This window comes from Anopheles cruzii, chromosome 2 (assembly GCF_943734635.1).
Source record: "Anopheles cruzii chromosome 2, idAnoCruzAS_RS32_06, whole genome shotgun sequence".
In the NCBI taxonomy this organism is placed as follows: Eukaryota; Metazoa; Arthropoda; class Insecta; order Diptera; family Culicidae; genus Anopheles; species Anopheles cruzii.
The window spans coordinates 24,113,230-24,136,833 of record NC_069144.1 but is presented as its reverse complement, the minus strand read 5'-3'; the positions used below and the strand labels follow the sequence as shown (position 1 = coordinate 24,136,833).

The 23,604-nt window shown below is 45.5% G+C and overlaps 3 protein-coding genes across 3 annotated transcripts in view; all 3 read left to right on the top strand.

The window, feature by feature from the left end:
- Positions 1-5,448: 5,448 nt before the first annotated feature.
- Positions 5,449-12,370, top strand: LOC128278719 (uncharacterized). Its single transcript, XM_053017448.1, has 6 exons — positions 5,449-5,460; positions 10,848-11,188; positions 11,348-11,552; positions 11,615-11,729; positions 11,812-12,021; positions 12,090-12,370. Exons 1-6 carry the CDS (start codon positions 5,449-5,451, stop codon positions 12,368-12,370), a joined length of 1,164 nt encoding a protein of 387 aa, XP_052873408.1.
- A 6,686-nt stretch (positions 12,371-19,056) lies between these two features.
- Positions 19,057-20,826, top strand: LOC128278718 (prisilkin-39-like). Its single transcript, XM_053017447.1, has 4 exons — positions 19,057-19,086; positions 20,020-20,266; positions 20,352-20,503; positions 20,602-20,826. The coding sequence occupies exons 1-4, from the start codon at positions 19,057-19,059 to the stop codon at positions 20,824-20,826; spliced, it is 654 nt and encodes a 217-aa protein (XP_052873407.1).
- A 590-nt stretch (positions 20,827-21,416) lies between these two features.
- The window catches only part of LOC128278717 (proton-associated sugar transporter A-like), a 7,276-nt gene continuing 5,088 nt past the window's right edge, over positions 21,417-23,604 (top strand). Inside the window, exons 1-2 of the mRNA XM_053017446.1 lie at positions 21,417-21,432; positions 21,644-21,719. Of these exons, the coding sequence (XP_052873406.1) occupies positions 21,417-21,432; positions 21,644-21,719 (92 nt within the window). The remainder of the gene's footprint in view (positions 21,433-21,643; positions 21,720-23,604) is intronic.

Sequence of the window (23,604 nt, the reverse complement as noted above, 5' to 3'; positions counted from 1 at the left end):
TAGCGCGGCGGAACGGGCGCTCTCCAGCGCTCGGTGTGGACTGTTGTGTGCCAGTTACACGCTCTGTGTGAATTCGAGTCATTTATTTGTTACAACTTAGACCACAACTTAGGCGTAAGGTTGGACGGCGGGCGAGACGTAGGCTGTAAGTCATGAGAAGCGCTGTCGGCAGCGAGTTCCTGCCGATGTTTCAGCAAAAATCCCGAACGAAGATTAATTTTCGGCGGCGAGTTCGGCGAGTCGAATTGTCGAATAGATGATTAATTTTAATATACTTTCTTAAAGAATCCGAGTTTTGTTTGCTTCATTGTCAAGAATCATTTTTGCCCTTGAAAACATTTCGGGAAACGGTTTCATAAAATGGTGGTGAATACATCTGCTGGCGGGTTCGGACGTCAACAAATTCGAAGTAACAGTTCAGTCACAGAGTCGCAGCTCATAGCACATAATTCCGTTTTTACTTGCTGGTATTGTATGTAACTCATGTTTTAACTTTTAAGGCTCGAATAACCGAAACAGTCGCTGTTTTACTGGTTCCCGTAGGGAAACATATTGCAATTGAAATCAGATATTTTATTCAAATTAAATACCCTGTTCGATGGAAATGTTCATTCTAGAAATTAATTAAGCTTTCCATCAAACTGCGATGCAAAGAGTGCGGAAAGGACCGAATAAAAAAGGTATAGCACATTTTGGTTCTGTTTTGGCGAGCTTACTAGTTGAAGACATGTCGACCATGTCGCCGACGGTTGAGAATGAATTTTTAAACACACAACAACGACGTCAAATGATCAAATTCGCCTTTGCTTCCCGCAGGCTGACACGGATTGCGACCAGAACCTACAAGCCACAAAACATCATGAATATTTTACGCGCTCGAGAAGATAATGGCGGACCACTTGGTGGCAATTTTACCTAGGGATTAACACGTGCATCTCGCCTTTTTGAAAGTTTCGTAATAGTTGGCAAGCGATGAAAAACTTTTAAACCCTGTGGCATGAATAATTTGTAGAAATGCAAAAAGCATCGCAGAACACTTCAGAATTATGCAAGTGCCATGCTCGCTTCTGCTGATTGACAAGGCAGAAATGAAGTAAAAATGATGTGGCAAGTCGAAATAATTGGATGATTGGAAACAATGATTGGATCGTAAGTCTCCGGGGAAACAGGAAGTATCCGATGAAATTAATCGAACGTATGATTATTTCCAGCCATCATCGTTCTTCGGATCTTTGTACTCAGTTTTTATGGCTGGACCGAGCGGTAGATAATGACGATAATATTTCGTAATGGTTTTTTCAATTTATATTTTGCATTGAATTTCATCGATGGTTTGTCTCTAAAAAAATTACTCTGTGTTGTAATTCATGAATTACTTCTATTTATGAATTAATATATGAAAACGATACTTAAGTTAGCGATTTTAGTATAAGAAATTAAAGTCTAGTCTAGTCGACAAATAGTCGACAAATAGTCGACAAAATTCCACGGCCGTGAATTGATGTGATGCAGTAAGCATACCTTTAGGCGCAAATCTTGATTTTGAGTAACGATTGAATTTAAACTGCATCAAGTAAAAATATTTCAAAATTTGTCGCTAATTCAAATCAAACAGTACGACATGTTCCGGAAGCAATTTATCTTAATTATTTATTTTATCTGTTTTTATTTATTTTATCGACCTGAAAAAATAATATCAATAATTAAAATCCGCAAACCTGGCCCAGCATTACCCGAAACAGACTGGAGCAGAGTTCGATAAACTCATCTTGCACACTGCACACACTGTCTTCTGGGAAAAAAATCACCCGAGCTGAACCAGTTTTGAATGAACTAGTTTTGGAAGGATTTCAGTTTTAGTTATAGAAGTATTTTAGTTTCCTTCTTTTTATTGCTTTGGATCTGTGCCTGAAATATAACACATAAAACGTAAGATAAAAAGCAAATTACGAGCAGATTCTCGGATGGTTTTATATTACCATCCACCATTTGCCTTTCGCTACCAAATGGTATCAATCTGTTAGAACGTGTTTTCGGGTGCGAATAACTCTACTTACAGCTGTTAGTCTATTTAACGTAGTTCGATCCCAAAACGGGCGGAGCGAGGAGTTAGGTTTCGTTTTCGAAGCGCTCCGATATTACGAAAGCCGACCGAGCTGATGCCTGATGGAACTTTATTAATATTCATTGCTAACGACCACAGCGGACGGTGGCAGCTGCTGCGAGCGGCTCGCAAACTTTGACTCTACTACCCTACTGAAGTTTCCACCACTCGGCCGAAGATCTTGTGAACGAGAATTGTTTCCTTGTTATCAGTCAAGATTTTGGCTTTACTCAATCGACCAACTGCTAAACCAGTTCCGTTCTGAGGTCGATCTTGGATGTCAAATATTTAACAGTCTGTTAAGTTTGTCTACACGAATATAACTTGAAACTAAGTTTGCATGGTAATGATGGCTTATAACGGAAAACATGTCTAATTTACGATGTTTTGAAACTCATCTGAATGCTTACTGAATTGATTCGAATGTTTACGATCTCTGGAACATTTGTTCTTTACGGTTATTCGGATTACCAAAGTAAAGGAATTGATATTTAAGAGTTTTTAAGATACTTTGTTAGTGAAAGGGCTCATTGGTATTAAGGATATTTGGAAGGAGTAACTTTTCGCTGAAATTCTAACATAATAGCGAAACTGAGGCACATCAAACATGACATTTTAATTGTTTTCAGAAGACCGTCTACGCTTCACAGCCTTTAATTTAAAAAGTAACAAAAAATGGCATTTGATGAAAATAAATTCGGATTGAGTTGGTTTGATCAGCTTATTCCTTTATCCTTCCTTAGCAACGATAACACAAACGGAAAACACGAAAACCGAACAGCCCATTAACTTTAATTGATTTTGAAACGTTCCTACCGCTCAAATCAGCCGCGTGTTCGCTCTCGCTCTCCGGTTTGCCAACAACCGGCCACCGGAAGGACAAACAAGCCTCTAATTTCCCACTGATCACCACGGTGGGATATCTCGCATAATTCCAATCTTAACTGTTGATGACTATTCGAACTGTCACCCACCACAGGAGAACGAAAAATTGATAATTGAAAGCCAAACTGAAAAAACAAGGCGATCGTCACGTTACGATACATTGGTGCGTGTGTGTGTGGGGGACGTATTCGCCTCAGTATTCGCCGTTGACCGTCACATCGCAAACGCTCTGCCTTTGGCAAGCCGATCCTGGTCTGCTCCTTTTCGAAACCCCGAATGGACGGCAGGCCGCATACACATTGAGGAGGTTCGTCGCTTAGCTTAGTTGCCAAACTGCTTCCCCCGCTACACGCATCTCCGGGGGACCGTTTGTCTTAAGGGCTTCCTTTGTTTTATTTTCGCGGCCGCGCGTGGATCCTTCCACCAGAAGGATTCGGAAAGACCGCAACTCACTCGGCGCATGCTGGCCGCTGGTAGCAAATAAAAAAAAGAATCCAATTCGTTTCGCGGCCCGCTGGAATCGTGAGAAGTTTTGGGTTAACCCGAAAGTAATAACAATGTTTTGTAGCGGTAAAACTTAAAATAATTGAAGAACACTAAAAAGCAGGTTTGGTTTCCATTCCTGATTGTGTACATTTCGAATGTCACGAAAGTCGTGGTCAGCAGGTTTTTGGTAGAAAACCCTCGTAAATTGTATAAAACTTGTCTTGGGCTGTAAACCATTGCAAAACTTGTAAACCATTGCAGTGTCTCGGGCGGTTTCCGTAACACACTGCCAGCGTGTGGTTATTTTTTTAATCAAAAAAATCCGCTCCAAAAATTTGTCAAAACTGCGCCGGCGCGGCCAGACAACCTGACAAATTCGGTTTTCTGGAGCCGCAAAAAACACTAGGGGAACAGAAGCGACTGCTAGGTAGCACTAGGTAGGTTTCGTGTAGAACTTGAAATTAAAATTTCAATTTCAATTGGTGAAAAACTCGAGCAATCTATTTTTACAATCAGTTTTTGATCTCAAGTTCTCATCACTCAGGAAGGTGAAAAAGGTGATAATCGCTTGGTCCAAGGTCCGGATTATACGGTGGATGCATTAAAACTTCCTTACTAAGCTCCCTGACTTTTTGGCGAGCCACTATAGACGTATGTGATATTTCGTTGTCCTGATGGAACACAACACTTCTTCCGTTGGCCGATGTTGGTCGTTTCTGGTCAATAGCTAACTCCAAACAGTGCAGTTATTGACAGTAGAGACAGTTGAAATAGTGTTTCACCACACGGAGGCAACCTATAATAAACTATTCCTTTCAAGTGCCCCATGTACTCATTGGAACCTTTCAGGTTAGCTTTCTCAAAGTTTTCGTACTCACCCAACACATTATAGCTGAAGAACGGATGCAAGATTATGCGAGACGAACAAGCTTTGAGCCAAAATTAAAATGAAAATACGCAAAAAGTAAAAAACAACGCAACCGGATCCTCATTCTTCACTGTTTGCCACGAACAACAGTTGCACAGACCATCCTATATGAACAAAAAAAAGTCGCAACCATATCGCTTTCTTACGGAACCCGGACATGCTGCTTCACGCGTCCTGGTCCCGGACGAAACTTTATTTATGAGTCTTTTTAATTTCTACCTTTTCCGCTTCATAGCTCTGCCACCACACAGGAGTCCTGTGCTTCGTTCTTTCTTTTGTTCTCTTTTTCTCGAAGGTTGGTTCTGTAAGCGAACGGTTGGCACCTTTTGCCTGCTCCAGAAATCCAGAATATTATCTCCTCCTTGGTTCGCGGAGAAGATGATTCTCTCGTTCGGTTCCCGTTGCGGAGATGCGATTCTGGCGCATATTTTTAAAACGCCGAACGACCCGACCGACCGACCGACCGACCGACCGAATCGGATCGAACTGAAACTGGCAAATTTCAGGCCTGCATAAGTAGATCCGGTTCAACGTTCTAACTTCGGCTACGATGAGTCAATTGCTTAACGCTGCCCCGGCTGGTTCGTATGTCAGGCGAGTTCGTGTCCGAGAGGAAAGCTGCTTTTGTGTCAGGTCACACGACGATGCTCCTGGCGATGGCGCTGCTAGGCGAAGCGATTTGATGAAATTACAGAAATTTTAATGCCACTTCCCTAAGACTGTTTGCCACGCTAAAGGCCGGTAGCCTTTGATGGTTTGCGCCGGGTGCTAATGAAGGATGGCATCCAGAGCCAGGCCATATCGGTAACACCTATCCGTACCGGGCAAGGTGAGGGTTGCCGAGCTCACGATTTGTTTCATCGCCGAAATATCCATGGCTTAAGAGGTGACTTCCCCGGCGTTGAAGGCTAGCCGATGATTTGAGTTTGTAATTAGCGTCGGTTGTGGCCACGAAATCGAGCTGCATAAGCCAGAGCATCTGCTCTGATTGCATAAATTGCTTCTTGAGAGGTTGACTTAATTGTTTTGCCCCAAAAGGCAAAACATGAATCCGAACGTAAGCCAGATGTAAAAGGTATGAAAATGTGGTGCACAATGTACACATATAAACGATATGAGGAAAAAAATATAGAGTCAAACAGAATGTAATATGCAGAGATAAATATTTGTAAAATAACATGCTATCGAAAATCGTTAATATCAACCAACATTGTGTTGAAAAAGCGAAAGTACAAAGTGTGAAATATGTACACAACGTACGTGTACCAATAAGTTTGACTGCAGAAATAAAACAAATGAAATGATTAAGTGTAAAATTGATCTTCTCCAGTACAAGAGACCAAACTAATTCGGCTGCCGCAAATATCAATCGAATCATGTACCATACGCCATAAAAATCATGAAAATGAATATTGCCAACCTTTTGCTAAACGTTCGACTTTTCGTCTATCGATCGTTCTAATGAATTTGCTCGCCAACAACACCAACGAACCCATAAAGCCATCTTCTCCCCTAAATTTATGACTAGCTAAATTGGCCATAAAAGCTTCGGAACTCCCACACCCACTGGTCAGTGCAGGATGCAACGCCGTGTGTCGGCTCATCTTCTTCTAATGATTCCGGCGAAACGGATACAGATCGCGCCGACCGCCGCGCTGGTTGAGATGACCTTTAGCAGCGCGGTGGCTAAATGTCATCCGCGATTCGATGACGATCGATGGTCTCTCCCCTGCCCAAGGAAGTTTATTTGTTTTATGCGCAACGATAGCGGCGACGGCCGACGACCGGCATTCTTTTGACCGGTGCCCATGCTAACAGCTCGCATATTAGCATATTTTGCAGCACTGCCCCTGGTGTTTTGTACCACGGTAAGAAGTGGAACAATTGTGCTATGTTAAACAAGTGTACTTTGTAGTCTTACGCTCGGTCAATCGACTGCGCGACAATCCAGTGGCCGCGGTGGCTTGATCGACCAATAAATCGTACGAAAAATCGTAGCCCTATCATGTTACGGCGAGCCGAGTAAGTTGAACTGAGCATAAAACTGAGCACCTCTGAAAACAATCTCGGCGAGCCTGAAACAGCATCGCCCATAAAACATGTGAAAATCTTCATTAGGCATCAGGGATCAACAGATGGTGGACCCGTCAAAGGCCCAAAGGCTTGTTGAAAGGCTCCGCAATTTATGAACGACTCACCCGAGATGTGAACAATGCCGTTGCCCATTTGCATAGACGCCGTGCCGCTGACTAATGTCGGAAACATTCCCAGAGAGATAAACAGAGAGAAAGAGAGAGAGAGACGACGATGATAAGCCAATACGCTTCCTTTTGACCACATAAAATTGATTTACATTCAGATAAAAAAATGTATATTTCCTGTTGAATGTTAAAAATTGTGTCTGTTACACGCGATGGTCAACGAAAAACGATATGAATATAAGAAGTTTCACGCTTCTTCATAAGCCTGTTAAATTGAACATGAAATCTTGTTTGAGAAGAAGAAAACCAGTTCTATAAAAATATAAAAATGTGTCTTACGGAAAAAGGGGTCACATGTGGTGTTAATGATATAATTGATATAATTACATGTTTAGAGCATTTTCTATTGCACTTGGCTAAATATTGTTTGCACTTTTAAACATATTATCGGTGGTTCTTTTGAGTACACCGGTGTTTATGTAAAAAGATTTATGCAATTTCAGAGTTGGTGTGTTTCCCGTAACTTTTATCACAATTTAATTCCCAAGATCAATGGTCTTAAAGCTGTGAGTTTATCAAAGACACATTCTAGTAATTAACTGTCTAAAGCTCTAAAATTGATAACACTCAATTAAAATAAAATAACGAATAAACTAGGACCACATCGTCCGACCGGATCACTTCAACTTTGACTTGCACACCAATGCGTGGTCAAGGTCAAGGTCTTTTGCAGTGGATAGTCCTACGCGTTCGCGCTGACTTATGTTCATCATTAAGAGCCCAATTCTCTGCAGGTCAACTCCACGAAGCCTATATGCAAATCAATCAAACCAACACAACACTAATAATGTGACCTTTGTAATTGAATATATTTCCCTAAAACATATGCTGCCAGGTGGCCTGATTGATGGGGCCCATTTTCCACTCATCGAACACTTCCACTGGTTGTAACAACACAACACATCGCTTTAAAAAGGGCACATCACATCTCTATAAACGCGCTACAGTTCCACCTTTGAAGGTGTGTCCTCGACATCTTTGTGGAGCGCTAATTCATCACCGAGAACTTCAAACTTCCTTCCAGCTGCACGGGCAGATAGGGTATCGCACTTCATCGTCGACACGAAAGGAATCTAGGAATTCCGGAAATGGAGCGCTTTTCAAACAGGTAAACAATTAAGAATTTCCCGGATCCCGGATGAGTAATTATGTATGCCGCTGTAAGGACATCCTCGAGCTGCGAAGTACCGTGCCTTGGAAGCAATTTGTCTCATAAATTAGGCAATCCTGCAGAAAACACCATTAGCGCTCCCATCGTCCGTCGGATTCTCGCCAGGCAGGATCATCTGCAGCAGTTACAGCGAGTTATCGGGGAAGAGCGGAACTTCGATAAAATAATTGGAAATCATCGTTTAGATTCGCCCCACCGTGACCCGACTTCGAGTCCTGTGTGCCAGACAGTTGGCTGTTTGGAGGTCTGGTTTTCGGTGTGTGCCGGCGTCGGGCGCCCATTAAAAGTCGTGCTCGGCGGGCGCCGCTAACACTGGCATACTGGCTGCCGGTTCCGCTCATCAAAAATGCAAAACCAAGACATAAAACACGCGCTACGCATCAGGAGGCGGTCGGCCGACGTCGTCTGCGTCATCGTGTGTGGATGTGTTTTAAGGTCCGCCTTAACCACATTTCTTGACTTGATTTCTGAAAGCTGCTCTTCTTCGTTCGGTTCGTTCGTTTCGCGAGAGGGTCCGATTTTGTTTTTTGTAGCACCTATTTAAAAGTGTCTCGGACGTAGAGCGAGCTTTAGTCGATCGGCGGCTGGTGGCCTGAGAAGCGAACCTGCGACACCTGAGAGAGAGATCGGTCCTGCTGGGGGTTTCGTGCAACACGGAAGCTGTACATGCTAAGTGTCGCGTCTTTTTGGCAACGGCCGTAGCCTCGATTCTAGATAGTGTCCTTTTCTTCCTTTCTGCTCGCTCTCTCTGTCTCTCGGGCTGTGCGCGTGTTGTGGATAGAACATAAGCGATTTTAACCATCGTCAGTCATCGGTCCTCGGTGCACAATTTTTGTACACAGTGAAAATCAACGATAGCGAGAGTGTCACTTGTTTTGCGGACTCATTAATGCGGAACAAAACAGGACCTGGCAAGTTGAGTCGCGTATGAACATTATTAAAACTCCCAAAACTAGTGCCCGCCACAAGTACGAACGGAGTTGGTTTCTTTACGCTTCGCTCAACAAAAACAAAACGGATTCGAGAATGTTTCAAACAAGTGCAGCGGTAAGTTAGTGACGAATTAGTACGAATGTACCTCGTGCGGAATTTAATAGAGCTGTACATTGTGACGAAAAAAAAATCTCGCGCCAACAGTTTGCTTGTTCATCGTTCCCTGTTCTGGTCTGAACAGTACCCTACTCTAGAACCATCATTATCCTGCGAATGTTAGTCAGGCATTGCTTTGCGTGTTTTAATCAAAGGCGTATGTCGGATTGTCTACTAGTGTACGGAACCTTGAGCGATGGAAATTATAAACGAACACCGTTTTGACCAGCTCGAGAAATTAGGAAAAAGGAAGAACAAGAGCTCTGGTGGGGTCTGTAAACTAGACGAACGGATGCGAACGAGCCACGATTAACAAATTACTTGCACAATATTTTCACGACCCTTCAAGTACAGTGTGTAGATTTTCGCTATCCTCGCTTCCACTATGTTTGTCCACTGCAACTTAATACCCGAGTTGGGAGGATAGAATCGATTTTTGAAAGAGCTTTATCTTTCGAAGGAGTGATGTTACTAACAGTGCGACAAGTAAATTGTGATATTGTCGCTATAAAACAAAATTAATTCTAATTTGAAAGTCGCTTGCGTAACAGCGAGAGGATCTTCCAAGTAGATGAGGAATACAGTGGAGCCTGGAAGGAAAAATTAGTTAAATGCCAAACGCCAACTGATTTTGTTTTTGAGCCCAAAGTATAGAAATATACAAGTTTGCATATTTTGTTGATTTGGTTCTTTTGCTTGATCTTGGCTATCTGCTTAGATTTAGTGGAATATTTTATTTTGATGTTTTTAAACGACTTAACCTTTCTATCTCAAGTACACTTTTCCTATATTTCGCACACACACTTACTTGTTGAGCTTTTTTCTTTTCACTAATTTCAAATTAAATGATAATGGAAACACTTTGCTTAACACTTGTCTATGAACGAGTCTGAAGAAATCCTCATCCAGTACTTGAGGAGATATTGCAAACGATGGCAAAGCTTGATAACTAGCTTAATTATTTAATGGATCTCGATTGACATCTTTATAATGGAACTCTTCCATTCGAAAACTCTCTCCTAGGAGAGCATCTCGTTCATGAATTAAAAATTTGAAGCCATCAAGCACCGGACCACGAATCGCTCCGATGTAGAAGTTTGTGCAGTAGTGTAGGTAGCTAATTGCCCCGCGAGCCATACCTGAGGAATTTTGTTTTCATTAGATCAATCATTGCACCTTGGAGTTATTCTTTTCCCGATGTTGAAGTTTCAAATTGATTCACCACGTTCCACGCCCGCCATAAATTGGATCTGATTGCCTCACGTACCGCTTCCGTTCTGGTTCTGAACTTTCGGGCACGTTTGATAGCGCACGACCCTGAGACATCTGGTATGTTTCGTTGTAGGATTTACATTTGCCCTCCGCGTGTCAGATTAGCTGGCAACCAGCTGGGCCACCATCTGCTGCTGCCCCAGCATTTTGCTCGCATTACTTCACAAATTCATTCGGAGCAGACCGTCCTTGGAGAAGAATTTTTCGGTAATCTTCGGCCGGCAGCGCCACCGGACCGGTTGCGACCCGACGACCACCACCACCACTCTACCAGTGATGTCACCAGGTGTCATCGGGCGCATTAAAAATTCCGCATCGATTATGCATAATCGAAGCGTCGTGGCGGCGCTTCATATCTCTCTCTCTCTCTCGCTCTCTCATTGTTGCTTAGCCGCACTAGAATCATAACCATGGCATTTTCCGTGTGCAGAGAATAAATTTGCCTGACAAATCACACGGACGATCTCGGCACAGTGCGCGCCGGATCTGGACCACGCGGAGGAATCCTCCAAACAGCCCAGCGTGGGAGTTCAAAAGCCTGCAGATCAGCGAGATGATGGCCAATAAATTGTCGCCCTCGTTGACAGCTGGTCAGCTCATCCTTATGTCTCCTTCTTACTCTTTCTGCATTTCTCTCACTCCTTCATGTAGATCTTGCTGTTTGGAGTGTTGGCCATCAGCAACGTATTCGGGGCTGCCTTGAATGATAACATCGACATCGACATCAAGGTTGATTCGGATTCGAAGCTCTACCATCAGGGCAAGACGGTGGAGGGATCGTTCAACTACGGGTACATCGTGCCGCGCCAGAACTACAACCAGTTCCAACACAAGGTCAAGGGTCCTGACGATGTTACGTACGGGTGCTACGGATTTGTGGACCCCCAGAACGGTACCCACCTGTACCACTACGTGTCCGACATGACAGGCTATCGGGTGGTGGCACCGAACAAGCCGACCACCGTCTACTCGGCCCACGTGGCCAACAGTGTGTAAGTAGGACCCGAACCCGGACCTCTTGAACTGTAAAGATCCGTTGTGACAAGTGGCCCACTGCGGGAGAGAATCTGTTGGAAATCCTTTATGGAATCAGATACTTTTATTCAGTGAATGATTGTCCGATTGTTCGCTTTATTTCACCATTGCTACAGCGCAAACATCTATGACGCCACCGGTACAAAGTACGATTGGGACGATCTCTTCCTGCCCGACGTTTGCCGCGTGCTGCAAAAAAGCAAGGATGAGCGCAACGAGCTGTCGATCCCGGAAGGGTTCCGGGTGAACGACGATGGAACGGTGACGCAGACGACTAAAGCACCGCCCCCCAGCAGCCGCAGGCCCGACCCTACCACTACTGTGAGAACTACTACACCTCCAACGACCCCCAGACCAACGACTCCCCAACCAACAACTGCCAGACCAACGACTCCCCGAGCCACGACTACCAGGCCAACGACTCCCGAACCAACAACTGCCAGACCAACAACTCCTCGACCAACAACAGCCAGACCAACGACTCCCAGACCGACAACTGCTAGGCCGACCGCAGCACGAACTGCAGCGCCCCGGCAAACAACGCGGGCACCTTCTCCGTCCACAACCCGTCCCAGGACAGCACCAGCCACGACTACGACACGACAACCGACCGAACCACGCCAAGAACAACCGGCCACCACCCGACGTCCGGCAACGACAACTCCACGGCCGACCCCGAAAAACAGCTACGCCGAGCAGCCAACCAAAACCAGCGGCAACAAGTTTGGACCACCGAACGGTGATAATCTAATCGGACAACCGACAAACAATCTGGTCCAGAAGCCCCCCCGTGAGTAGACGCGCACTGCCCATTCTCTCGTTAGTGTCCATTTTGACCGATTGACTCACATGCTAAAGGTGATCTGGATGCGGTTGGCTACGAGCTTCAGGAGCTGCGAACGATGCTCCAGATGCTACTGAAACAGTTGGGCCCTTCCCGGTCCGGACCGTCTGTGGACTGTGGAGACGAGGGGCTCGGTGCGGTCGATCCGAACGCGAAACAGGTGTTCCTGCCGCTCGTCATTGTCGATAGTCTGCCGGGGACGAAGGCAGCGCAGATCGGTGGTCTACCGCCCGGCAGTCAGTTTGCCATTCCGTCAGTCGGGTACGGGTCGCCGCGGTGTGGTAACTGTGGTTGACCGGCCTATCGGTGGAAAACCTCTATTATTACCGAAATAAACGTTACAGTACTGTGCATTCCTCATGATCGCCTATTTGGAATATTGTGATAGATAGCCCAGCCACCTGTCCTGTAATGGTGTCCTGAGTTAGGATACTCAGGTGCATACTGGGTGCCTTGTTGAAATATTGCTGCTGAAATATTTAAATAAAATTTGAAGTTTTCTACAAGTCCGAAACTAACTGCCAAAAGCGCCAGTTTATTCTAAAAATGGTTAGATATTAGACAAACAAGAAATAATCAACATCCTTGATGTTGCTGTAACATGCACACTTCTAAAACGGAAGTCCCATTTGAATTGGCTGACTCTAATGACCTCTTGATATATATTTTTCCGTCTATCCGTTCTTAAGTACGCCACCAACGCCATTTTCAACAAATAAATTTGATGGTTTTTCCAAATTAAATTTTGAGGGTTTTTCTAATTAAGAAAATCTCTATCCAGCTTTTTTGGCTCCAAAGTAATGCTTCGAAAGCTGCAGGACAAAACGAAATGCAAAAACAATTTGATTACGATAGAACGAACATTCGAAATAGCTCTCAAAAACATTCCTGTGCAACAACTTTTATTACATTCCCAAATGTCAATGGATTTTGGTGTAAACTATCATTGAAAATCTGAGGGTGGTTAATTACCTAATCCGAACCCGTAGCTTGATATAATGTTGGCAAAACTTTTCGATGTTTGAATGCATCAAAAATTGGGTGGATAGAGAAAAATTACACATAACAAAAACACAATTAACTATGACCCTCGTTTGATGCTGGTATGCGTTTTACAATTCTAAATGAAACGGCAGACACAAATAGGTGAACGTTTCTGTCAAATAACAAAATGAAAATCTCATTCCAATCTGACCAAATCCACTTAAAGCCTGACATGTTTTGTTTAATATAAATGGTTGAAATGTATGGCCATACATGTTATTCTGTTCGCTAAAATTCTCAGGCAGCTCAGCATCAGCATTAACGGCACGCATTGTTACGCAAAACAGTATCCTCATTCTGGGGCCCCTTCTCACAGGTATTCTCATGAATGGGAATCACAGAAATAACCTAAGCAATATGTAGATAGCATTAACGCAAATTTCTTGCATAAACGGCTCTCAAATGGCTACCTGCCGCATCCTGCGATCATTCCAAGTCCCGAGAGGAGACAATTGGTGGCCCTAAATTTCTGCGAGCCGTTCAAGCGAATGACTATTGGTATGCTCCCAAAGCAAACCCAATTAAAGCACTACAATAAACAATTGCATGGCTACAACAATACGGGCGCTTCGTTCGTCGTGCTTAGCTTTCGGTGTTTCGAAGCTAATTTCGCCAAACGATGTGATAATGCATTAATGGCGGTGGCACCGTGAGTACACCGTGAGGGTTGATCGAAAAGTGCAGCACAAAAGTAAAGCACAAAAGTAAAAGTAAATATACAAAAATTAAATAAAAATACAAAAAATTTCAGAGTTACGTTGAATGTTTATAGTTATTGACCAAAGTTCGAGTTTGACGACAGCCATTTCAAATGATGTTTGCTATACGGTTTTTTGAAGATTCGTGTGCCAGGCCGCACTTTTCGATCAACCCGCACCATGGGTGTGCCCTTCAAGCCATGGGACCCGACCTGATGCTGCCCTACAAACCAAACCCACGTACATTGTGGTTGACTTGTGGCGCAGGGTACCGGTGACCGATACTGACCTATTGCAAGTCCCAGTTGGCGCTGTTGGACGTTGCACTGTTCACAATGGCCCCATCATTGGCACCCCAAAAACCCTGACATTGTGGGGTCGCAGTCCCACAGCCCAGCAACAGCATCATTGCTGTTATGAGCATTGCGCGTTCTGAGACCAGCGACCGTACTCATTCCGGATGTCCAAGGCTTCATTTCGCCATTCGCACGCCTATCACTTGTCGTGCCTTGTCAGCCACCGGTGTCACGATAAACCCTTTCGGAACTGCCAGATAGATTGGGCGCGCGTGGGTGTGTCATTACATAAGGCCCCCGATGTGTGTCATAACGGCCCTCGCTAACTGCAGCGACCTTCGGCTGATTGCCAGCAAGCGCACTGGACAGACGAACGAAAATATCGCACCGGCTGCGGCTACTAAAACGACACATATTTAGACATTCCACCTCAGGGACAGGCATTTTGAGCGGAATCGGATTCGTTACCATGCCTGCGGATGGAGCGGAGTTGAAATTGCGGACGGGTAGCGATATCTGCGAGAAGAATAAAATAGGAAGCGCTGCGTGCCGGTTGACCAGGGATACATAATCAGGACATCGGACCTTCGGTGCTTGATTTTCCCAGTAAAAAAAAAGATAAACTATTGACCGTAATGATTGATTCAATGTAACAAGTTACTTTCAATAACTGAACAACGTTAGAAAAGGAAATCTAATTAGGAAACTACTTCTTTGAATATTTAATACATGGGTCTATTCGAAGATCCTGTACGTTTCTATCAATCTACCAGCATCCCAAACGTTTACTGAAATATACCTAAGACTTTATGCTTTACACATACCTAAAGTTAAAAAACTCTCGAGGCATATTATAGTTAAATATAAGCAATAGTAAAAACGCTTACATTTTTGGAAAACAATGCCTCAGAGATACTCAAAAATACGGCAACAAAATTATTTTCTGATTGCGATGCGTATATTTCAAGTTTTCATATTGATCCATAACTAGACAGAACCATCCCAAAATATTTGCATAGAACTAACAATCTTTCAAGATTCCCATTACCGTACAGGACCAAAAATAGAAAAGCTAAACAAAAGAGCCAATCACGCTTGCCATTTGGTTTTTCTAACCCAATGCTGAGTAACATAAATCAGGAGCTCCATTTAATTCAACGACCTTTGGCGTGACGAGAGTTCAAATGGCCAGCGAACGTTGCCGGGTTCGGTGTGCTGGATGTAAACATTGCCGCCATATCAAAGGCCCATCTATTAGCGTAACTACGTGACAAGAAAGAAACACCGAAACCTAAGGACTTCCGATCGCCTAATGAGTCAAGTGTCAGCCGGTCGTCGATCTTACTAACCATCCCTATCGGTATCGGCTCCGTAGACTCCGTCCCGAAGAATGCCTTCCTCGAAGTATGCCTTTTTTTTGCGGTTTTTTTTCTACGGACAATCTGCAACACCCACAGTCTCGGCGGTCTTATCGGAGATTGCGACACCGAACCGCCTCCGCACGGTGCGTCTTGTGGCGAAGAACCGATTGCCCTAATGGGGACATTGTGTGACGTTCGGAACTATTTGACTCCGAAATTACCACGCCAATCGTCGCACCGCGCAACATCGCCTCAGTCAGACGCCTCGGGCGTTCGTAGATTGTGTAATTAGTGGGTGGTGAAGGATAATTTCGGGCCGCCAGCGCCCGTCAGGCAAACAACCGGCCGACACCACACCGACCGCACGCGGTTCGAGGAAAGCGTTCTGCGAACCGGAACTGTGTGTGTTCTTCGAACACCGGAGCTCATCAGCGGGAGCGGACCTCGGACCACGCTCAGGAAAGGGTGAATCACGTTTCGGGCGCCGCCATTATTTGCCGGTCCCGGTGTTTATCCTACATTTATCAGTACCAGCCCGGGTCATCAGGGCCAAAATGGCCATCGGTTGTCACCCCGTTCGGGTGGGCAATCCAACGCACATTTTGTGGTCCCCCGCGGCCGAGGTCACCGGCCGGTGATAATGGACAACTTTTCGCCCGACTGACGTCAACAATCGATCCGTTAAGCCACCGCGAAAGAGAGCCGCCTTTTGGCCGCCTGTTGATCGGCGCTGAAGATGGGCCACGGGCCAATTTATGGCTTTCGAGGTAAAGCTAATATAGTTTTTATCAACTTCCGTTTTGGGTTCGCCCGGACTTGTTTGAAATCGTTTGTAAATAGTTAGAAATAGATTCTGACAATACACTGACAAAAATATGCAAGACTTAAGCTATTAGAAGGCATTGGCATGAACCTAACAACGTTTTCTGTGGAATACTATTGCAAAAATAATAGGTAAACTAATCAAAATGCACGAAGCCCTAAAGTATTAGTTTGGCTTATTGCATACCTTTAGGCGTTTCAGGCATTCCTTCTCTGTTTGTAGATTACAAACTTAAATCGCACGTCTCAAAACTGCGTGTCGCCAAGTTGTTGGACTCTTACGAAACAGTCATAAGCGGCGTGTCCACTTGTGCCGACTTGTTGTGGTTGTGGTTTGCAAGCCAAAGAGGCACCCATTCCGGGTTTTCCTTCCCTAAATACGTATACGCTGGTCGCGGAACTCTTTTCCACACACAGCCGTTTAACCTGTAGAACGCGTTGGAGGGATGTGGAATGAACCCGTCAGTGCGTCAGCCATGCAGAAGGCAGGAAGAAAAGAAAAAAGGGTGGCCGTGGCCAAACTACAAACCACACACTCCGGCCACAGGTTGGTTAGCAAACAAAAGTTGTAATTTACCATTTGCGCTCACTCTAAGTCCGCGCCATGTCCGTTCGGTTCGTGGAAACCGCAATGGACTTCCCCGGAACAACAAACGGGGAGTGCGGGTATCGGCGTGTGTGTGCGTGTGGTTACATATTTTTATGTTTGGCGATTTTTACTCATTACGAAAAGCGGAAAACGAAAGATCACTGGAAAGATCTAAAAATAGCAGAATAAAGCATATTTGTTTCCTCTTTACTTTCAACTTTAAAACAGCTTTAAATTTATGTATAGGTCAGGCTAACACTCCACCAAATATGAAGCGGTTCACTTTGTTTTTGCTTATTTATATGGAATTTTTATTTAAAGAACAGGAGAACTAAACATAACAAATTGATTAAAATAATGCTTGGTTTACGGCGTTACAATGTCAAAAGTTGAATTGAATCAAATCAATGCACAAAATTAAATGAATCATTCATCAATGGTAATGGTAATTTTGGCAACCCTTTTTTGCGAATTATTCAGCTTTATGTTTTCGTTCGTAATGCTTGGTTGGTGGTCTCAGGGTTTTGCTGTTTGTTTCACGGAAATGGCGTTACACACAATTCCCTTTGTTTTTCCTTTTATCAATCGATTTCGAAATAAGGACCTGAATAATTAAAAAAACCACGACTCACTAATACCATTCCAAATGTCCCACCACAGCAATGTAAAAAAAATCCAGCTTTAGAAAAACCTCCGGCTTTCCTTCGGAAACCCATTAAGATTTTTCAAACCTTAAGAAGTCCTAGCGTTGATCGTTCTTCGAAAATTGAGAAATGTAGAGCATGGTGCATTCGTCAGCTACTTAGCGCTTCCGTCCAGCTAATGGTCGGCGACGTGTTATTGAAACTCCCGACCGATACTTTGCAGAGCGGGTTATGCAAAACAAACAATCCAAAATCGCCAAACAGTTGTCCCTCTGTTTCGTTTCAGAATCAGGAACCTTCGAACAGGGGTTCGCTGTTAGTTTGCTTGAGGTGCCACCAATTTGGGGCAGGCAACATGCCTTAAAGTGACCTTCTGCACCCGCACGAACCAAAGACACGTTTGTCATCATCTCCGTGCGGATAAACACGACGACGACGACGATGTTGGGCGGTGCAAAATGTAGCACTCCGGGTTCGCAACCGGCCAGCCAGGCACCAGAAGGTTGGCTTGGCCGATGTGCCAAGAGTGTTGCGCGCCCCGGCACTTTCTTGTGAGTCTAGCCACTCCCAGCACGCACCTCAAAACCTGCGGCGCGTACGCTTATCGCGCTTATGGGCTCGAACGCAAATGTTTACGTACTGTTGACGAAGGCTAGCGCACCGATCGAGCGCACCGGAACTACGAACGAGTGAGGCACTACTACGGTGAGCGATCGAGCGTCGGCAATGCTCACCCCCGCGGCCGCGGATCTGTTCAGGTCGGACGCACCGCGAGCCGCGAAACACACAGGTGACTATAAAGTCGCGGGCCCGGCTGGGAAAAACCATTACTTCCATCCGATCGCTTCAGTCAGCAGCATCGTGCCGGTGCTCCCAAGTCTCCCAAGGCCATTCTTCTCCGACCATAAAAAAGGGTACCCGTGCAAAAGTGCAAAAGTTTTAGAGTGAGAATTTCCTGAATTATTTTTGGTAAGCAAAGCACCGTCAGGTCTGGCGATGTTTTCGATGTTTTTCCGTGGTTTCGGTGCGCGTTGCGTGAAGTGAATGTCCAACAGCGTCCGGCGTCCGAGAAACCTTTTTGGGCAGTTTATATGCAAAGCATCACGCAGAAGAATCACGGAATCGAGTAAAGATGAGATGAAAAGTGGTTGGGAAAAAGTGAACGGAATCCTACACCGCACCCGAAACAAGTGGCCGGATAAGATCGGTGGATTGTTTCGAGCTGCTCGTTTAGTGTGCTGTCTACTCTCTCTCTTACCCTCTCTCTCCTTCACTCTCTCTCTTTCCCGGTGACCGTGAACGATGTCGTGCACAAACCCCAAAATTTAGTGCCAGAAAGCAGTTCGTGCGGAGTTCAGCGTGTGGCGCCAGTCTGGGAAAAGCGAAAGGCGAAAAGTCGGTTTTGTGGGCCGAGCATTTTTCCGGCAATTAATCACCGGCTGGAGTGGAATGCATAGTTGCGGAGCGATTGAGGTTTCCAGCAAACGCTTTTCTTCTCCGGAACACGCTCGAGAAACGCCTACCAAAATGAACGCCCTCGTCAGTGCGCTGTTTAAGGTAAGTTGGACCCGGTTACTGTTGTTGCGGTTTGGCGACTTTGGCCTTATCCTTTGGCCCGTCCACAGGACAAGAATGTTGCTGGTGCAAAGTTATGGCAACATTCGATCTGCGCCTTGCCCGAATAGCGCTTTGTTTTGTGGTAATCTTTCACTTTCTGGAAACGCCGCCAAAACGTCAAACGCAAAAGTTGATAGCCAAACTGCTGCTGCCTCTGTTATTCAAACGATTTTTTATTGCCCATTCGGGTTTTTTGCGATATTTTTGTTGCCCGTTTAATTTCGGATCAATCTCAAAGTAAACCTGCGTGGTCCCTTGCGGAAATCTTCTTAAATTCAGTGCAGCAAATGATTGGATATCTTTTTCCCCGGCGGAAAATGTTTCTATGTTTTCTATGTTTTTGAAGAAAAAAACATCGAAAGCAAGCAAATAGCCAAGAGTTTGTCTTCTCGGATCTACGCTTTTTGGGCCGACCTGGGACCTGGGTTCTGCCTCGAAGACTGCGCATAGAGTGCCGTTTGGAGGTTGCCCAAAGCATGGCAACGTTTTGGACCCGAATTAGCTCGTCCAAAGCCCCAGCGCTGCCGGTAATCTTTTGCAAAGATCGCACCGCCGAGCAAAGTGTTTTCCCTGGTGCCGACCGTTGCTCATTGTTCCAATTGTTTCGTGCGGTTGCATTGTGTCGTGCCCACTACTACTCATCGTTCAAGGACATACCGCGTCCAAGGGTAAGACACGTCAAGAAGCCACGGCGGCCACGTCGATGAATTTTGAACGACAGAGTTCCGCCTTCGAACGATGGACGTCCGAACGGGTGTTTCCATCCACAAATGGCGCCATCCGGGGGCCTACGTCCTGTTGGCAGCATAACGCGGGTGGAAGGTGTGTTTACCTACTGACGCACTTTCTCACCCTTGATCCATTCATTTGCAGATGCTGCTGGTGGCCTCGTTTCTGTCGCAAGTGGCGTACTGTCAGCCGAGCTCGGTACGGCGGGCGACCGAGATAGAGGCGGCGGCGGTGGCTGCACCGCCGTCGACACCATTGTTGGGCGATGATTCGGTGACCACCAGCGATGCCGGCGATATCGAACCGAAGGTGGCCGCCAGCGAGGCGGGGCCGAGAACGCAGCGGAGCTACTATGCGGGCAGCAGCTACGGTGGAACCACCAGCGAGCGATGTACGTAACGACGACGCCTCCGATGTCGGCCACTTGCCACCTCATTGTAGTGACAACCCTTCCCTTTTCCCTCGCGACTGAGCAGTGTTCGACTTTGGACTGCTGGGCAAGCCGTACTACAACCGGGGCGGAGGCTACTACCCATCGACTGGCGGCTACTACCCGCAGGGAGGCTACTATCCGCAGGGAGGCTACCTGCCACAGGGCGGCTACTTGCCACAGGGCGGCTACTATCCGGTAGGTTCCCATCTCGCCTACGCCAGACGTCCCAGACTAATCTCAACCTCTTTTTTGGGTGGGACCTCTGTTCTCTGTTCTCTATCTTTCCACGTCAGTCGGGATCGGGCTACTTCCCCGGCACGAACACGCTCGGAGTGGGTGGTGGCTACGGTGGCTACGGTGGTTTCCAAGGTAACGGTGGGCTGCAGTCTTACTACGGGTACAACAGCGACCAGTACGGCTACGGCAACCGCAATCTGGGCTACGGCTACTACGGGGCCAGCACGCCGTCCGGGTACATTGGCTCCAGCCTGGTCAGCGGTTTCCGTGGCTACAACTAGAGAGGGGCAACTCATTCCGTGTGCCGTCCATGTACCATACGCTTCACCTACCCTTCACCTCTGTGTCCTCTGTGCCGTGTTCAGTGTGTGTGCTTGTGTACCGTTTCCGATGGCTTCCTCGAAATACTCGAAAACTCGTGGAGGTGTTCCTCAGTTAGTTCAATATCCTTAGTTCTTAGATCGTCACTTCCTGGGATCTTGGTAGCCATACAGGCAGCAGTAACGAATAAAGAGTTTGCAAAGAACCGCTAACCGATCCACCGGACAAGTCCATAACACATTCCGCCATTATGCCATCGGATCTGCCCGCTTTTGTAGTCGTGTCCATAAAGCCCTGTTCCTATTCCGCGATAAGCCCCTATTACGTAACCTGCCCGACTACGCGCACCCCTATATCGTCGGGGATGAAGAAATGCATCGCTACCGATGCACCCGCTTCATCAGATCCCGCCACCTACTTGGTACTTGGGTTGATAGAGTACACCGCTCCCACACCGGGGTCACTGAGCGCTGGGTCGACACGAGAGTCACCAATTATTGTCTCGCGTTTCTTCCCACCCATTGTGGCGCCAAGACGCAAGTGCAGCGCGATGCATTGGTCCGGCAGTAGCTGGGCACCGTTGCTTGGAACCGTTTCTCCACACAGACGCAGAGCTTACTCAAGCGTCACTTCCTTCCACGGCAGGTTTTTTGGAGACTGACACCCCGGCGACAAAGTTCTGCCAAGTACCCTCGGCTGGTTACGAACGTTTCGCCGTCGCCTCTGTCGGAAATGGCACATTTCAACGCTTATTCGCTAATGCTTATTGTTCAACAGCCGCCGGCTGGGCGTCGTGTGATCCTTTACATTCCGTGTCGGGGGGTTTCGGGGAATATGAGCAGCATGACAAAATACAGCAATGTGCAGCCAGTGTTTCGTTCTTTGTGTCGCTGTTGGCTTCATTAACCGTTTGTTAAAACATTCACCCAGTGATGCAGCGCTCGATTCTTGTTTCGTGTTTTATTCTTCTCGTTTTTTTCTCGAACACTCTTTTTCCGCAGTTCCGCTTTACTAGACACACTCGGCAAGCTGTGTGTAAACACACACACGCTGGCGGCCGGCGTAGTAACGTCGCTTGGAAAATGAAAAGAAAATAACCGGGCGAACAGGGCAACAAGTCGCCACAACCGCCCAACGGCGATGCTCGTTGAGTTATTTTTTTTTTCAATTGTTGTAATAAATTTTGTAATATACAAAAATGGTGTGTTGTTGCTATTTGCTTTCGTGTTCTTTGTTGGGGCCAATGATGATGGTGCTGATTGAAACATTAATTATATTAAAGCAAACGAGTTCGCCAAATGGTTTCCATGAAATTTCTCATCCGATCCGTTCCGATTCACTTTCCGGTGTGAAATTAAAGCTTTGCCTGATAATGACTGCAAATCTTAGAACTACTCAATCTGATATTCGTGCCAAAAGTTATGTACTTAATTCGAAGCACTTATATTCTTTTTTATAATAATGAAAACCGTAAAGTTATGCGAAGACTTATGAAATTTACATAAATTTATGTAATGTTAGTGACGTAGTGGTTGTGATGTATAGTTTGTGTAATTTTCGGTATTGTTTGAAGAACTTTGAAATTTTATTTGAAGCACGAAAATTTGAACAACCGGGTACAGTTTTAAATATTCAGAAGTCTAATCAAATAGCATAACGAAGAGAAAATACTGTAGATTATTACGGAAAATAGTAACATAATTAAAGTTCTTAAAGTGTAAGACCACTTTGAAAAAAATCACCAAATGGTGCATAATTTTTGTTTGGTTCAGCGCATGCACACACGTGGTTCTCATGTAAAGAGCAGTTAAATTACATACACATAATCGTTTTGAAGTCGATGGAAATGAACTCTTTTGACAGATAATTTATGGATTGTCTATTTAATATTTAATTCAACATCCAAACTGTTTCATTTTAATAACTTACGATTATTATGATTTTATCTAATTTTATGTTGTATTTTATTGAGAGAAAATAAGGAGAAACCTTCGTCAAAATATTTACCAGTACCCAAATGCCTATTGGCTGACCACCAATTCGGTGACGAAATTTTAGAACAATTTTAGACAATTATTAAATTATACTTGAAATAAAAATCGGAATGTTATTCAATCAGGAGCCAAACCACGAATTCATCAACGTTCAGCGAAAACTGTGTGCAAAAACCAGAGTCATAAATTGGCCACCATTAGCGGACACGTACCGGACGTAGTATACATCATTTCCGATCAGCTGGACAACGCTGTTCGAAACAAAATCGTCCACCATTTACCTTCATTAGCCGGCGATTGTAAATTGTCGAGTCAACATGGCCCGGGGGCTGAAGCGAGGTTCAGGTCACAATATTTGCAGAACATCAGTTCGTAGACCGACACACGTCCGCTGTACACACTGGACCGGACATGACCCAATTCGTCCAGTCCTAGTCCTCAAAAAAACGCTCCTAATCCTCGAATCGTGTGGCAGTAAATATAAAAGATTCCATGTCCAAAGCGTTTCCTAATGGCAGGGGTCGCAGTGAGGGTCCTGTAGTTGGTGGCCGACGCATCGTTTGTTTGGCAACGAAGCATGACGCCACGACGGGCTGGACGTACCCGCCCCGGTAGTAACCACGGCACAGCCACGCAGTTCCGCCAGCTGTTGGTGGTTCCCATCCGTCATTATGAATATTGCATATCAATTGACGGAGCGTATCCGACTCGGTGGTCGGTGGTCCGACTTCGGTTGGACCAATC